The 19,055-nt window shown below is 29.9% G+C and overlaps 1 protein-coding gene across 6 annotated transcripts in view; it reads right to left on the reverse strand.

Moving 5' to 3' along the window:
• The window catches only part of LOC145318958 (calcium/manganese antiporter SLC30A10-like), a 107,694-nt gene that overhangs the window by 46,779 nt on the left and 41,860 nt on the right, over positions 1-19,055 (reverse strand). For 3 of the 6 annotated variants that reach the window (XM_080160727.1, XM_080160728.1, XM_080160730.1), the window contains 2 exons: positions 5,400-5,529; positions 1,818-1,904 (listed from right to left, as the gene is read on the reverse strand). In XM_080160727.1, the coding sequence (XP_080016853.1) occupies positions 1,818-1,904; positions 5,400-5,520 (208 nt within the window). In that variant the 5' untranslated portion in view covers positions 5,521-5,529. Of the gene's footprint in view, positions 1-1,817; positions 1,905-5,399; positions 5,531-17,436; positions 17,507-19,055 lie in introns of those variants that run through there. The other 3 variants (XM_080160729.1, XM_080160726.1, XR_013879607.1) reach the window with 3 other exon arrangements.

A 19,055-nucleotide genomic window follows, 5' to 3' on the forward strand; every position in this document is an offset into this window, starting at 1 on the left:
GAAGTATTTTTGAGCTCAGCAGCTATAAAGACCTACCCCTTGACACGTCACAAGCCCTGTGTACTCCTTCTACTCTTGGCAGCTCCCAGCTGGGCTGCAGCTGTTACCCAGCTGCCATATGGATAGGCCGCCACTATTTTTAATAGTATTTTTGAGCATAGCATCCATAAAAACCTACCCCTAGACACGTCACAAGCCCTATCAACTCATTCTACTCTTTGCCGCTCCCAGCTGAGCTGCAGCTGTTACCCAGCTGCCATATGGATGGGCGGCCACTATTTTTGGAAATATTTTTGAGCTCAGCAGCCATAAAAACCTACCCCTAGACACGTCACAAGCCATATCTACACTTTATACTCTTGGCAGCTCCCAGCCGTTTTCAGCCGGTTCTAGCCGTTTAGCAGCTGGAACTAGAAATTAAAAAAATGGTTATTGCTATCATTTACCATGAATTAAACCAAAAATATGTCTTTGAAAGTTGATTCCTACGTAATTATTGATGAATTTGCCCTGAAAATAGGCAAAACACGGCTAAACGGCTGAGCTGCCAGCCGCCAGCCGTTACTTTTCCAACTTTTTGTTCGATTTAGGGAAAATAGACATACCAAGGATTACTTATGCAAAATTTCAGATCAAAATTCGAATTCTAAGTGCCATTTAATCACTGATTACGAGATGATTGCATTAAACCCCCCCCCCCTTATTTAGGGGTACCAACACCCTTCAAAGAAATTCAATTTTGAAAAAAGACCCCCCCCCCCAATACAAAAAAATTACGTTTAATTTTTTGAAAACAAGTATTTAAAATTGGGAGCGGGGAATTAATTCCCCCCTCCCCCCTCAAGTGCCCCAATAGAAATTATTATAATTTATACTTATAAGTATACATAAAGGAAGGATCATAACTAATACCACCTCCCCCCCAATATTATTTGTGGTGCTCATTTATCTAAGTACAAGAATGAACAACTTTTAACGTCTTTAAGGTCAGACGGATATTTATCTGATAATGTTTTTCGCACAAAGTAAAACTCATTCATTCTCGTGTGTGAGATGGAAAAATCAAAGAAAAACAAATAAATTGATCTAAGATAAAACTAAGTTTAGAAAATAAGTAAACAACAACAATAATGATATTAGAGAGTGAAAAAAGAAGTGGGAAACATCAATATCATCCTACGTAATCTTGTCAAATATTTTTATACTTTTTCTCTTCAAAAGGATTATATTGTTTTTCTTCATGTGTTTTTAAAAACGACGCATTAAACATCAAGAAAATTCCTATATTATGAATTTTAATTGAGTTTTATCTTTAATTTTTTAAAAAGAGTCTTAACAAATACTAAAAGTATTGACTTATGATACAATTAAGCTTGTCCACCATGTTACAAAGGGTAATAATATAATTAAGGATCAAGTCTGATAATGGACTTATAATATACGTGGATATTATGACAAGTGAAAATTGGTGTCAATTTAGCTTGCTAACATGCAACTCGTTTATTAGTCAGTTCGTTCATCTATTGGAAGGGGAGGGGCTGGGGTAAATAAAAATGAAGGGGGATAATCATTATTTTAGCCTGCTGCAATTTTTACTTTATCAGAGAACATAAAAATCTGGTATAAGATCCAATTATTAATATATCCATTAGTCATATATATAAGCGAAGTGAGATAAAAATATCTGATTTCCAGATATCAAACCATAACAAGTGAAACAATATGTCAGATCATTTATAAACTAGGAATCCACTTATTAAACCCTTAAGTTACAAAGAGCCTAAGTGTAAAAAAAACATACAAAGAGTGTATCTTACCTGATATAAAAGCTATAACAAGGGCAGCAATATCTGAAAGCATGTGAAAGCTGTCTGCTACTAGGGCCATAGAATTTGTCACATAACCTAAAATAGAATAATAAAATAATTAACAATAACAAAGGGATTGTTACTTGGTTTCCTAAATGCTATGCTAGACTATATTAAAATCTTATCACAACTTTTCAAATCTAAGCTCGAGGGAATAGAGCATTTAATGTTATAAAAATTTAATAATCCCTATCCCCCCTCAATAATTACCAGCCCAAATAACAAGATTTCATACAGAGGAATTAGTGATGGGGGGGGAGGGGTATTTTTATTGTCCCCCTATTTCATATTATTTATACCAAGGTTTGGAAATGAATTACACTCGCAACTAAAGTTTTATAACCACGTTATCTTATTTGTTATACCAATAACTCTGGATATTTTTCTTGAATTTTGATAGGTTGGTTCCAAATTAGTAGTTGATTGTCCCTTAAGATCCCTGTAAATACCTGAAATCTAAGTTACATATTCCAAATATAATAAAATCCTATTGAATTCTAATATCTAGGCCGTTCGCTTTGGCTTCACTAGAAAATATTAAATCAAGAGTTACTATTCACTACATTTCCTTCAACATATTTAGTTCAGTGATAATGATTCAAATCCGCACAAAATTAACCAGAAACTATCTAAATAAGACAGACTTTTCCACTTTGTTTTATCCTTATCATTGAATACTACTAATATATTATTTGATACTGGTGGTTTCCTCCATAGCATTTAGGAGCTATATGCTTGGAATTATATGATTCCATATTACGGAAAACTTCTGCGGTTAAAAATTGGCGTAAATAATTGCACAGAATGTTAAATAGGATTCATTTCATTTATCTAATTCCGTTCATATAAGTTTATTTTATATAGGAACTTTACTATATTTGGATCAGTCTACGGATGAAATACTAATAGATCAAATTGTAAATTTAAACAATAAAGAATAGTACTATCGATTTATAATTGAATTCAATTCCACAGCAATAAAACACAAAGTATACAAATAGACACACAGCTTTATCTCATTATTAAATTAATGATAATTAAAGTACAACGATTTTTAAAGTAAACAAATCATCATATTAAAAGATTTTTCAGCTTAATCAGTAAAATAAATATGCAAGATAATCATGTAATTCTGTACAATTTATAATACATTTACAGCGCAGCTACTATACATACTAGTTAGTTTTTTTACACCTAACAGGAGTATACTAAAACTATCAATTCAAAGACTATATTTCCTACCACCCTTGTCGCTTAAAATAATAATAATAGGAACAAGTCTAGGCCTAAATTTCAAATAACTCAAAGTGTTTTACGCTTTAATTCAAAAGGAGTCTCAGTAAAAAACAGGACATAAGTGATGATTTCTTGGAACCGGTGCTTTGTACATTTATGAACAGTCTAGAAAGCTAGAAATTCATAAAATAACAGGTAACTCTTTGGAAGTTCAGTTGAAATTAAGACAAATTTCGTATTTTTGTGTGGTTGGTTTTAAAAATATTCAAAGCTTTTAATGTTTATTATCAAGTCTCGGCAGCCGCCCGTCAGTCGCGACTAAGCCTCAAATCTAAAACCGTTGAGATTCTTTGAATTTGTTTTTGAAAGAAAAGGCAGCCGACGCTCGGCTGCCGAGCCCTGTTGAGATCTTGGTTGAGCAGAGCAACACAATAAGAGCATCAATAATGAATCCTAATCAATTGACTGAATCAAAACAATGACTTTAGAAAATTGTATGGTCATGGTGTGCGAACATTATTACCATAAAATCAGATTAAAGGAGTATTTATGAATGAGAGACGATTGAAAGTTAAAAAAATAATACTAGTAAACAAAAATTGTGCTTTCCCACAAAGCTTTGGTTTGTTTGTTCGCATTTACACTAAATTCTATTATTTTTGGCAGCCACATGTTTCACCACGAGAAAAAAAATTATTTCATTTATTTAAACTTAGATTTTTATTCATAAAGATTAAGGTAACTTTTTCGGGAAAAGCGAAGCTACTCTATAATTTAGAATGTCTGTCTAAAAAATTTTGAGGAAACGTTATTTTCAGCTTCCAATAAGATAAAGGATGACATTTTCTGTTATGTAGCATATCTATGTAAAAAGAACACCCATGGCGGTAGGACTGCTTTTAAGCAGCCTTTGTCTAAACAACTAAGAGGGGGGGGGGGGGATAAGTTCTGACACTTTTGCGTAAACAGTTATTATAGGCTTAGTCTTTGAAGTGAGAGGATAGATCATTTAACAAAAAAGTTTATTTTTAGGATGTAGTTTTCCAATTTAAAAAAAAAATATTTGGATTTTTCCTCCAGGTTCAGGTGCTGCAGGCCTCCAGGTTGTCTCTGGACAGGTAAAGACGAAAAAAATTTTTTTTTGCGGAGATAAGAGTTCAACTTTTAAAACAAAATATGCATTTTTTATCTTTAAACAAGTAAATAACATTCAAAAAGATGCATATTTTGTTTTATAACATGACTTCTAACTCTTCAAAAAAAAAATTTTTTTTTCATTTTTACCTGTCCAGAGACAACCTTGAGGCCTGCAGCATCTGAACCTGGAGGCCAAATCAAAATTTTTTTAAAGATAGGAAAACTACATTCCAAAAGAAAACTTTTTGGTGAAATAATCTATCCTCTCACTCCAAAGACAAAGCCTATAATCACTGTTTACGCAAGTGTCAGAACTTACCCCCCCCCCTTTCTACATATTTAGTGCATTAGTTACCAACTTTTAATCCTTTTCTCGCATTTGTATTTATTTTTTAAATTTTGGATTTCGATTATAGGAATATATTTAGTATAAAAAACATTGTTTTGATTTCCCCTTGCCAATAATTTGTGCCAGTCATTGTTATTCCTTAAAAATTTTCTTCCTATCAAAAAGAATAGGCAATGAAAACAAAAAGGGATTAAAGTAATTTTTCATTTTCATGATTTTCAAACTTTAACATTTAACATTAATCATATCTTAAAAATAAAGTAAAACAAGAATCTTTTTTAACTTTTCAAACGGATTTTTGTTATTTTCCTTTTTGTAACTAAACTAAGTCAAAATAGTACCCAGTATATTTGTTGGAGCCAATGTTTTACATAAATTAAAACACTGAAAAATCATGTATCGTTAAAGAAGAAAAATAAATGAAACTTTGAGCTTTTTGCCTATAATAAAGAACTGTTTATAATCTTAATTGTTACCAATGTTATATTATACGTTATCGATCATTTTACTAAGGTCTAAAATACAATAATGTTTAAAAATACCGGCATGTTTCAGAAAAATTTTAATGCCAATCAAAGAAAAGAACTATCTGTCCCTGTTGTAACGACATACCTACTCTAATCAAAGCAAAGGTTAAATCCTTTAATATAAAGTTTTTTTGTCTTTAGTTGAGGATCTCGGAAAATAGCTCGTTCGAAATTTTTCAGGGAAGCTTTAAGAATAAATAGGGATGATTTTAGGCTAATCTTCTGACCTCCTACGGAGGCTAGTGGCAATGCTACTAGTAATAACATAAATCTAAACCATACCTGTAACAATTTCTAGTAGAAAGAATACAGAAGTGAGACAGAACATTGAAATAAGACGACATTTCTTTCCAGAAAACTTTCCGCGGCCAGCGCCAGCTCCACCCCCCGTTCCGAACCCCATTCTGAATACCTGAAAATAAAAAAAATATAATAGTAAATGAATTATTAAATTAATTTGCAAAAAGAATGTGCTTTATTATAGAGGTTTAATGTATTTTATCCGACCTTTAAGCTTTCTGTAAAATATGCTTTTCAAGGGAGCTTTAAAGATCTCCTGAAATTGACTTTAAACCAGGGTGTAGGAGCCGTTTAATTTTGATGCCGCTCCGGCTTCGCGGAGCCGTATATGGAAATACGGCTCCTGTTCCGGCTCCAGCTCCGGCTCCTACCTTAAAATTAATATATCAATTTTTGTTCATTATTGAATTTGATAAAATAAAATAAATAATATAAAATATTTTGCTTTTATTTGATTAAAGCTATATAAAAGTAGAAGGATGTGTGTCTATTTGTTAAGTAACAATAGTTTTTCAGTTTATTATATGGAAATAGGCCGTTGCTAAATTATAATATTACTTTAAAAAATCATTTTTAGCTAATCTGGAGCCGGAGCCGTTTTTAACGAAAAATACGGCTCCGTCTCCATAAAAAATGTTGCTGCTCCCGGCTCCGGCTCCGAAACACTGCTTTAAACCACACACCAAAATCAAGCCTAATGAATGTTTTCTTTTTGGCTAATTTTCCCTTTTGAATAATAATAATAAATGCAAATGTTCAATATTTGCAAGTTAAAATAAAAGCATCAATAAGTCTGTATCAGTCTTTGCAATAAAAACTTTTATTTTTCTCAGGGAAATGGACAATCATATAGCAGAAAATACTATTATTCCAGCGATGCCTTTTTAGCGGGTTCAGTTGGCTCCAAAACTTCAAAGCAATTTCATTAAAAACCAATGTAAATTAAATATGTCTATGTTAAAAAGAATATTTGTTGTTAAAAATGGCACAATTAAAATAAAAATATCTTTAACAAAGCTTAACAGAACATGTAATTGGGAACGATAGAAAAAAATCTAGCTATGACGGTTTTTTAAAATAAAAAATTACACAATGACATGTATTTAGCCTTGTATTTTCTCTTTAGAGGAAGCTATATAATTTGTATGTGTTATCTTTGACATTATAACCAGATCTCTAAAGCAGCATCCATCCTCCCTTTTTAGTAACAACAACTCTATAATTTGAAATATCCGTCCGTCCGTCTGTCTGAGACAAAGGGGGTAAACGTGATTTTCTCGGCTCCTATGACAGATAGAAGTCTGAAACTTTTTAACAACATTCTCATTAGTAAGGAGCATGATTAACGTTAACACATTCATGACGGTCGAACTGCTTTTTAGCAAGTTTTAGCAGGTTTTTGGCTATTTCTATATTTTTACATGTTTCCCCATATCTTTGGTGTTGATGGTCCGATTTTCAAAATATTTGTAATTAAGAATATCAAAATTAATTTTCCAGGTGTTTAAAAAAACATCCATGGTGATCGGACTGCCTTTTAGCAGGTTTTTAGCTATTTTTATATTTCTACATAATTTCTAATTTATATCTTTGGTGTTTTTGGTCCGATTTTAAAACTTTTTTGAGATCACAGTTTCATAAAAATTTGTACTGTTGTTCTGAGCATCCAGTATGTACTTTACTTTGAAAGTTGGTATGTCATAAAATAAGGTTTTGTGTTTATTTTCTCCAATAAATCTATTCTTGATTTTAAAGAATACTCTTTCTTTCTACTTGTACATATTCCCATCCACAATTTTGTGCTTTGCTACTTATGGATGTTGTCATACTTGTTTCTAATATTCATTATACATTTAACAATCATAGAAAAGTTTAGCAATGTTTTTTTTTACAGTAGCAATGACAATTAACAAAACCAATTTATCCCAGACATCAAAACAAAATAACAATATCTTTGATTGCTTTCTTTGCTATTAATGAAAATAGCAAAAAAAAAGTTATTCTAGGAAAATAGTAGACCAAGTCAAATAACAAATAAGATAATCAATTTAATATTGAATTAAACATAAAACTATATCCTCAACACGTTTAGATTAAATTGTATAAGCAACAGTCAAAAGAAACCTTTTATTAACTTAATGCTTGAGTTATGCTTTATTATACTTTTATATTATAAACTAGGTAATACATAATTGTACTTATAACTTAGCAAATATTACACCAGAAGAAAAATTAATTTTGAATTGTAATATTTGCTCACAGAAGAAAGATATATTTATAGGAAATAAAAATTTAAAAATTTTTAAATTAATTCCATAATAATGGTGGTAATTTACCAAAAAATATGCAGATCATAATTGCTCAGAGGTGCTTTTTATCACCTTGTTGTTTTAAGTCCTTTTTACTTTTTAGAATACTTTATCCTGTCCTATTTGTTTTGCATTGTTGTGTTAGGCATGATAAGAGATTAATTGCAACAGCATACACCATATGTATTTTTAATGTGAAAAAGATTATTTATACCTTATATATGTTTTGTTTGTAAGTTAGAATTGTTTGTATTTTTCTATTTTTTATAAATATTTATTATAAGATTATGGTACACATTTAAAAAAAAAAATTAAGGATTGGTCTAAAATGAGATTAAGAAAATTTTTTAAGTTACAATATTTGTAAATGAAGGTATACAGATATTAAAGGAGTTTTCATTATAATTTCTGTTAAATTAACACATGGAAATCAAACATATTCAGTATTAAATAGCTAACTTCGACTTGTATATACCTAGGTACTTTAACAGAATGAACACTTTTGATACTACTATGTTCTTCCTATAAAATAATATCAGTTCAGTGTTCACGGACTACATGTCATATCCAAAATCAATAAACTTATCAAAAGTTAGACCACAGTGTATTAAACTTTTTTTTGTCTTACTCCTGGTATATAAGGTAGAATCCAGGAATATAGTTTGGGGCTGGGATAGGCCAATTAGTGATAACAAATCTTCAACCTATATCTGGAAGTCTGCATTTGGTTACTTATTAGGATGGTGGGGAGGAGTGAGAGTTTTTTTTATTGTCCTCTCCCTCCCTGAGTTTGAAGTAAACTAAGGTTAACCAAAGGCAGTGACAAATTTTCAGAGGAGATTTTAGAGCAACATTTTAAAGCAATTCCATGTGATACCAACATAAATATATTAGCTATCAAATGGTAATTGGAAAGACAAAGGAGTTAGTGCCATATTAAAATCATGAAACTTAGAACTATCAAATCTTGTGAGGGTACTATTAACTTTATAATTATTAATGTAACTATATGATCCTATCCTTAAGGGGTGGAACCAATCTACTTTCAACCACTGCACTGACCTAAATTCTAAAGGAAACCCTTGTGTATTCCCAGTTTAATTTATTGTATACAATGCAAGCAAATCTTTATGAAAGAATATACATATGTTGTAATCTTTTTAAGGTAACAAATATTAAAATTTAACTGCACGGTCTAAAATTACATTGTAATAACTGCCTTTATGACAAAACTATCCAAATTTTCTTTCTGAATAAATTTGTGTATGACTGACTTCATTAAAGTGTTTAAGAATCCAAAGTTCACAGGATTCATTATTTTGTATTTTTAAAATGTAAGTAGTCAATAAATCCATCATTTCATCAAGTTTGTCAAATTTCTGTCAGTTGTTTCACAATATTTTTTTACTAATTCATTTATGCATTATTGATTTTAATAACTTTGCTTTCAGGAACAAGTTTATTTCTCTTTTCTTATAAGTTTTATTTCAACATATTGCTTTTTCAATATCTGGTGTCTTTTTATAATCTTTTCCAATAGGCTTTTTAAGTTTCCATCCCATTCATTGTGTTGGAGGAAAAAGTAAAATATTACAGTGCTGGCCTTGAAATACAATAGATTCAGCACAGTCAAGGATTAAGGAATCATTAAATTAGAACTTTTTTAGATTATCTGGAATTATCTATCATAAAAATGTGGAAGGGAGGGGTAATTAATGTAGATATTTTGTAATAAAGGAAAGCAGGACACGTTGCAAAAAATATACAAAGCTTAGTATTCATGTATGACTTTCTAGGAAAAGGTATACCAAGACTAAACTGAAAATAATACTCTGAATCTAATCTCTATTACTAGTTTAAAGTTACTATTTATTAGGTAATATCAAATACTTTTATTATGTCAAAGGATTAAAAAAATTATTTGTACCCTAAGTAATTAGCAATAGCTATGAAAAAAAAGATAAACTAACCTAACCTATTTCATATTTTATATAAGTATCATGCATAAAACTTTTTAGTCCCATTAACCTATCTTTTATACCATGAGAGGGCAACACAAGAAAGAGGAAAACTGAGAAGAACTTCTCAGGAGAAGGGAGAAAGAATAATAGAGAATTGAACCCAAGTAAAGGGAGGAAGAAAGGGGTGTCCTGCAAAAGGAGATCATCCTCAAGATTCTGCAAACTCAGTCAATAAACTTTTACCAAACATGGAACATGGATCCCTTAAAATCAAAGCAAAACAAGAGTCTTGCCACAATTAAATAATGATAGGCTGGACTTTTGGCATGTTTCAGAGTTGGATGATTGGGACAAGTTATCAGATCTAAGCCTTACTGATTGCATAAAGTTCATACATTAATTTCACATGCTAAAGTCAGTAATGATAAACTTATAAAATCCAATGCCAACTACCAAAAACCAACTTTCATTGCAGAAAATATTGGAACTGTTAATAAATCAGTACAACAACCATACTTGAAACTTGCTAATTTACGGATAAGTAAAATTGTCCCTTTCCCAACTTGTTTTCCTATTTTGGGCAAAAGTTTTGGCTCAATGCCGCTTAGTTAATGTGTGTCCAGATCAACGAAGGAAATACATGAGGACAAAGAAGAAGAGTACAAGTTAATCATAAACATAGGTATATTTTGATAAAAATGAAAGCCTGGGTGTAAAAAAGTTTGCAAGAAAATCAAAATATCTACCTTTAAAACCATGAAACATTGCTGATTTCTAGAAATGGTATACAACTATTAAATAACCTTTAAAACACTTTCTAATCTTTGTTTAATTTAGTATAAGGACAAAGAGCCAAGATTGCAATACCTGGATTTAAGCTCTCAGAGCTAAGGAAATAGATTCTTTATTACAGATAAAAGGTATGTTCTCTTTTCATTATCAAAAGCGCTTTTATTCCAAATTGACTATATTGTATTTATATGATTTAATTTTTTCTAAATTGTTAAACTTCTGAAAGTAACATTTATTTTACTAGATTTTTGTACCATACCCTTAATGCACATTAGCCTGTCCAGAATTTGAAAAGTTTTGTTAAAATTTTGGCCCCCAGCTAAAATATGGTTGATTTATGCAAAAAAAATTACCCATGCAAATTATTTTTTTCTGTAATGCAAAAATTGTGACAGTATAAGCACTTTGAAATTTTGAGGAAGTCAAAATTCATTGCTTTAATATTATGGCTTCATGGTGCTCCTAGGAAAGGCCTTGAGGAGTAGAATCAGGAACTTTTGTCCCTTTCAAAATATCTTGTTCCTAGCCTTAGAAAATCTTTAAAAATCTCTACAAATTGGACAATTCTCCATGAAGCCATAGTTCTGATGCAATGAATTTTTGACCTCCATAAGGGGGCCTCAACATTTCAATTGTACTGTCGCAATTTTTGCATTACAGAAAAAAATATTTTGCAGAGGTAATTTTTTGCATAAATCGACCATATTTTAGCTGGGGGCCAAAATTTTAACAAAATTTTTTTAATCCGGGACAGGCTAATGCACATAGAGGAATTTGAATGGTTCTGGCAGAGGACACAATTTGCATTATGCAAAATTATTTTCAAAATTGACAATTTATCTCCAGCATATGTGGGTCAAATGTAGCCAAACACACCCTAGAAAAAAGTTTCAGAAAGTCAAACTTAAAACAAAAAAGAAAAGACTTACTCTTGATCTTTGTGTTACAACTTATGATTTTAATCATCCCAATAATAATCTTGTGATACAATATATCAAGATTTTTTAAAATGCTGGTGTAAAAAATCGAGTATTTTTATAGAAAATGTTATTTATGATTGGTGGGAAGAGTTGGATGCTAAATAATTTATCTTTATTTGTAATAATAACAATCATAATTATTTGAACAATACTTAATTTTTAAAGAAACTGTTATTTATGAATGGTTTGAAAAGTTGGAAGCTGAATAGTTTATTTTCAGGTCCAATAATAAAAAGGGAAAGGAAGGTTGCGGGTAAAATCCGTAAAACTGTGTGTTTTAAGGCCTAAAAATAGTAGAACTATAATATTCACTAAATATGTGTGTTTCTTATTGAAAAGAAATATAGACAACAAATATTTTTTTTAATGTTAACATAAATTTTTATCGTTCGTCTACTGTTCTTAAATTGAAACACACAACCTTTACATATTTTACCCGCAACCTACCTTTCTCTTTTAATTATTTGAACAATACTGAATGAATTTTAGAGAAGATTCAATTAAATACTTTTGCTAAATTTGCATTTACAACATATTTGAAAGCAAAATATACAAAGAAATCATTCAGCATAAAATCATACTACTCTACTTTCAAACATTCATCAAGAAATTAAAAAAAACTCCCTTTTTTATCATACATGGATTAATCATAAAAATACAAGCCTGACCAAGGTTTTGTTCATTCAAGAACCAACATTTTGGATGCAAAAAATAAATAAAATATCAATAGGTAATTATATTTTTTTACATAAATATTTTTCAAAAATTCTTATCTTAATTTTTTCAAATAAGGGGGGGGGAAGTTTTGACACATTTGCGTAAACAGGGAGTATAGGCTTTATCTTTGGACTGAGAGGATAGGTTATTAGGGATAAAATCATTCTTATATGATGAATTTTCCCAAGTTTTAAGATTTTTTGGATAGGCCTCCAGGTTCCGGAGCTCCAGGCCTCCAGGTCCTCTCTGTACAGGTAAAAATTAAAAAAATAATTTTTTTTTTGAAGAGTTAGAAGTCAACCTATAAAACAAAATATGCATATTTTTGAATGTTATTCACATATTTGAAGAAAAAAATGCATATTTTGTTTCATAAGTTGACTTCTAACTCTTCAAAAAAAAATTTTTTTTTTTCATTTTTACCTGTACAGAGAGGACCTGGAGGCCTGGAGCTCCGGAACCTGGAGGCCTATCCAAAAAATCTTAAAACTTGGGAAAATTCATCATATAAGAATGATTTTATCCCTAATAACCTATACTCTCAGTCCAAAGATAAAGCCTATACTCCCTGTTTACGCAAATGTGTCAAAACTTCCCCCCCCCCTTGTTGTATCCTTCTAATTTAAATGAAACACATGATTTAACAAATATTATTAAAGTCAGCAATTATGAAATAAAATGATTAATGATTCATTTCCTCTAATTTTCTTCAAAGTCAGCTTTTTAGGATAATAATATAGGTACATTTAATAAATATTTTTAAAAACCTTAAAATTCAACATTTACTTGTAAATTATATCATAAGTAGCTGTCTATTTATGGTAAGCCATAATTATCATATTTTTTATGATTGGGCTCAGAAATTATTTTTGAAAATTTGCTGAATTGTGTTGTTAAATAATTATTTGAATGAATAACACTTAGAGTCGGCATGATAAAGAAAAACAAATATTTTTTTCTCAATTATGGTTGTTATAAACTGTAGTAGAGGGGGTATAGTATAAGAGCAAATTCCTATGAATGAAACATCCCTATGATATTTGGTTTATCGACTAAAATGTTAGGTTTCACCATGGTTTTGTATGAAAAAACTTTGAAATGTAAAGTATTTTTAAGGGCAATATCATCAAATGTTTTGATGAGTTCAAACTGTTGTTTAAAAGCCTTGACACAAAGTATATTTTTTGGATTAAAAATGTATATTTAGAAAAGGGTTGATAACTTGTAATATTGTAAACAGTTTAATTAATGTACTTTTGCAATTCACAGCATTTGATTTTGATTTTCTGTCGTGTTATTTTATTTTGTCCTTAGAACTCATCAAAACAATTGATGATATTGCATCAAAAAATGCTTTACATTTCAAAGTTTTTTTCATATAAAACCATGGTGAAACCTAACTTTTTAGTTGATAAACCATATATTAAACATAAACCTAGCATATTCAATAATAAAATATTATGGATCAATGCTGGAAGGTACTCACAGTGGTCTATTTTGGCCTTTTGGTGGACATTTCACCTACCTCTACTCAAAGTCAATTTTCTCAGCTTGTAGTTGATAGAATCGTTCAAAATAAAAAGCATGCGCCTTATTATTACCCAATACAACTCATATGTGCATCTAGAGAAGAAAAACAAAAGCCAATTGGTCTAGAAATTACTTTGAAACTTAGCTAAAATTTTATATTTTCATAATTTTTTCTTGGGTCGTAGAGAGCCTAAATTCGATGTTTTAAAGCAAAAAAACATTTAAAAACCTTAAAGCATTAATAAATATTACTTTAGAAATGATTATATAAAGGTAAATGCCCTATCACCAATCTTTGTGCAACATACATTTGATACAACTATTTGACGTTTCTTTACCCTTTTTTTACGAAGTTATTTTCTCTTAGATTATTTATAATACTTAATGTAATCTAGTAATAAAAGACAAGGATAGGTTACTGGCAAAAGTTACTTTATTAGAAAGGAATTTATCAAAAAAATGTTGTTTTTGTGGTAACCCAAGTCGTTGCTTCTAATCACGAAATAAATACACAGGGATATGTTACTTGAAGACAACTTTTTGGCCTCCAAAAGAAAGTTTCATTCAGCATGCAATAGCAGCGAGGAAGGGGACATACGACCGTAAATTACACTGGTACCCAAAGTTTTATACACATGTTATCTTGTTTGTTGGCCCAAAAACTTTGGGTACTCTTTATTGAAATTGATTGGTTGGTTCCAAACTAGAAGTGTCCAAATTGGTTTACCAATAATAAAGGGATAATTTGTTTAGGGATGGATATCATTATCAATTAATCATTCATTGTCTTATCCCTTTAGATTACTTATGCATTAGTACTTTAATTGGAAGAAAAATGATTAAATTTGATGACTGAAAAGTCGGAGTCATTGTTCCTTAGATGCCATGTCTTTGACGAAAATAAAATTTCCAGATGGTTTTTAGTCTAGCAATGGATTTATTATTACTTGAATGTTACACCAGATTTTTATGTTGTCAAATAAAGGGAAACTCCCAGCGGACTAAAATAACGATACCCCCCCCCCCCCATAACCCTCCTTTACCCCATCCCATCTCCTACTCGATAACTGAACTGACCAATAAACAAGTGCCATGTTTTAGGAAACTCGCAGCGGACTGAAATAACGATACCCCCAAATCCACCTTCTTCTAGCCCATACCCTCTCCTACTTGATAAATGAACTGACCAATAAACGAGTTCCAAGTTAGCAAGCTAAATTGACGACAATTTTTCCCCTGTCATAATACCACGTATATTCTATATCAATTAGTCTAGCTGGAACCCGCGGCTATAGCAAAAAGGGTAATGAGTTTGCTAGTTTTTTTTTGTGTAAAACGTAATCATCTAGAGACGTTAAAAAAGGCTGCAGCTTTGTTAGGCACGTTACTTTTAGAGTATGGGCATTGTATTGGCCCTTGAATTGATAAATGTAACAAGACATTTTTATTGATATTATACCTACTAGTTTAACAAAAATCAAATTATAGTTAGAAAATCTGTTTTAGATATCTTACATAACAAACAAACAAATTGAAACATTAATGATATTATGTTATTAATAAGAAATAAGTTAAAATGCATTAGGAATAAAAATTAGCAGAGAAAAGAAAAAAAAATTAAATTTTTTTTCTTTCATCTATTGCAATTTTAGAGTTTAACCTCTAAAGTTAAAGTTAAAATTTGAAATAAACCGGGCCCCGTAACAACCTAAACTAAACATCAAACTATGGCATTATACCTGTATATTAAGAATAATATATGGTTTGGTATGTTACGGGGCCCGGTTTTTGGTGAAAACCTTAAAAAACTGAAAATTGTTGCCAAATTTTTTTGCAAAAATATTTAGGAAATGACATAAATTTTTTAAAAAAACAACAATAAAATAGATTAAAAAAGTAAAAAAAAATTCTAAAACACCAGTTTCCTAATATATCATGTAATATTATGAATATAAATAGGTGAAGAAACTTCATTGTATCAATGTAACACTGAAAAAAATTATTTTTTCCAAAGATGGTGAAAATTTAAAAGGTAAAATTCATGACGTAAAAATAATCCTTAACCTTCATGTTTCAAAGTTCATCATTCATCAACCAGTGGTTGAAAAGACAGAAACTCTTCAGTTTTATGTGAGATAGGGTATATATTTTCAAAATAAATTATTAATTATGAGGAATTCCAATGTTGATTTTTGGCGAAATGTCCGGCCTTAGACCACTGTGGTACTTAGAATCACTTGCTCTTGTTCGTGGAGAGTTCCCTTTTGTACTAGGTAAAAACGTGATAACTAAGTTATCAATTAAGTTTTTAACTTGAATAGCTAATTAGGATTGAATAATTATAATCTAAAATGATTAGGAAAGGAATATTAAATTGGTTTTAAAATTATAAGCTAGCCTAACAGAACTTGAAGTAGTTTATGACTATACTAGCGGCTTCGCCCCTAGCCTCAAGGGGCTTTTTTTCCTGAAGGTTCAGGGGAAAATTTTAAAACTTTTGTTTACATTTTTTTGTTGATATTTTCTGTATTTTATAACTTTTTATAACTCTTAATAACATTTTATAACATTTTGTAACTCTTTATAACATTTTATAACTCTTTATAACTTTATATAACTTTTTATATTTATTTATATTGATTTATATTATTTAAAACCTTTGAATTTTTTAAAATGTTTTTAAAAATGTCTTTGCCATTAGCCTTTTTGAGGCTTCGCCCCTACAGGAGAAGGAATATTTCACAATCTTTTTGAATTTGACAAAACAAAGTTTAAAAGAAGAAAAGAAATTTTAAAAGAAAAAAAATAATTGAAAATATAAAAAAATATAAAAAAGTATAAAAAATATAAAAATTTATAATAGTTATTTCCGCGGATATATGTAGAATGTACAATTATAAGATTAAAACCAGTTTTCTTAGCCCCAAGGTGCCGAAGGCACGGGCTAAAATAAACATAGTTTTTTCGTATTGATGAGAACCGGTTCCTATCCACCGGATCCAAATGAATACGAGAAAAATATTTAAAAATATATAAAAACATTAAAATTAGAAAAAAATATAAAAAAAAACTTTTGGGGGGGAATTTTCATTTTTATGGGGGGTTGGGGGTGTCCCATCCCCCAAGAAAATAGCTTAAAACCACCACAGGACCAATAGGTATATACCCTGAAGAGTAGAATCCAATCAGTTCAGTGGTTACCGAGATCTTAAGGGACAGACGGACGGACGGACGCACAGACAGATGGACAGACATCATTCTACTTTGTATTATAGATATATTTAAAGCTTCTCTATATTACAGACCTGTTAACACTTACGACGTCCATAACATTCGTCTAATTTTATTATTTCTCGGGAAATCTTTGTTCTTTAACTCAAAAGGGAACCAGAAAAATCATCAAAACTCTGTAGAACACTTGGGCCTCATTCCAAGTTTAATTTTACAACAAAATACAATTACATAAAATTACATGATCATCTAATTTGACATGAAATGTTGCTTTTTTTATAAATCAGGAAAGATTCAATTTAATGGACAACAAATAGAATTTAGTCTTACCAAAATTCATAGCGATTATAGCCTATAATTTTATCAATTTATCTTTATTTATCAAGTTTGCAATGGCGTTTTAAAATTTCGATGTTTTAAAAGCTAGGTATATCCCATAAAAACTACGTGAATAATAATAGTTTGATATAAAAAAAAAATAAGTTAAAACTAACTATACCTCTTAAAACTATTTGATTGGTCAAAAAAGATTTCTTCAAACCAAGATTTTCTGATGCTTCCGACTTACCTAAAAACAAAATAACATTACGAAAAATTGATAATTTGAGAGATCAAAATAAAATGAATTTATGTACATATAAATTGTTTGAATATTAGATATTATTTTTATTGCAAAAAAACTGCTAATCTATTTAATTTTCTATTAAATATGTTTTTAGTTCATTATTGTTGCACTGTTAACGAACATAAATTTCCTTGTTTTGTAAATGACTAGAAACACAAACATGCACAATTTTGCAACTGAGTACCATCAGACATGGTTGGTAATTGCGTAATAACTAAATCGATGTAAATACAAAAATGCCAAGTATTTTTTACAAGTATTTGGACGATTTTTTGGCTGTTGTAAATTAATGGATTTTGTGAGTTTGGATATTGAAAGAAATAATCTGGAAAATTTTTTCTTAAGATTAAAATTAGGTAGTCTTATATTTATTTTCATACTGAAAAAAGGTCGCTATTTTTTATTTATCGTGTTTTTTTTTATATTTTACTTAATCAATCCCTTCAAAGGCCTCTACCAAATAAATAAAATATTCCATTTTAAAGTTTAAAATAATGCTTTGAAAGTGTAGAAAAAATAAACAAACATTTATATTCAAGTAACTTAGCAACAAAAAGCCGCTCCCATGTTTTAATTGAATAGCTTTTTATTTTTTTATAAGATGCTAACAGCTGCGCCCCTAGAGGCATATAGGTGGCACTTTAAGGGTGAAAGAGGGGTTCGACCCCCTGTCACTTTTGAGGCTGGAAGGTTGATTTTTTCTAGAGGACACAGAAAGACATCCTGTTACCTTTATATAAAGATTTGTGAATTCAAGACTTTTAGACAAGTATTGATAAGCGTAGCCTATGTTGAAAAGAATAAATTGTTGTACGGATTCAATTATGAGCTTGGTCTTAAAATAAGGTGTTTATTATAATACAAGGCTTTAAGGGAGTAGCGATACATTTGTAGGAACACGTATTTAAAGAATAAAATACACACTATAAAAGGCATAATTTCATATATAGTTTTTTAGACACATTTTTTAAATAGCTCAAGGGAATGAAACAGCTTTATCTGACTCTTGGCGGCTAAAGAACTGCTATTTACCGGCTTCTAAAGGTCCTCAATAATATGATCCTAAGATATCTACATATATCAATTCGGTGGATTTTATCATACTTGTCCAAGAAATAAATATTTATAACTTTGGCAATGGCTTTACATAATCTTATTTTTTGACAATACATATTTGTCTTAATTTATAATTTGAAACGTGTTAGTTATAAAAAAAAGTTAATCGTAATATTAAGGGAAGCCTTTAAAAAAATAAAATCAGTGAAAAGAAACTCCAACCCACACACAAAAAATTAGTTTAATAATAAAATAGAAAAGTGGGTATCTAATTCCCTTATATAAAGTAAATTATGCTTTATTTGCCAATGTTCAATTAACTTAATTAAATAACCTCTGCATAAATAACAATAAAATAATGTATTTTATTAACAATATAATTAATAATAAGGACAAATATTTCCGAAAGTAGCGCAGCCAACTCTGTAATAAAGACC

The sequence above is a fragment of the Acartia tonsa genome, chromosome 5, assembly GCF_053477335.1.
Source record: "Acartia tonsa isolate MP-2025a chromosome 5, ASM5347733v1, whole genome shotgun sequence".
Lineage (NCBI taxonomy): Eukaryota > Metazoa > Arthropoda > Copepoda > Calanoida > Acartiidae > Acartia > Acartia tonsa.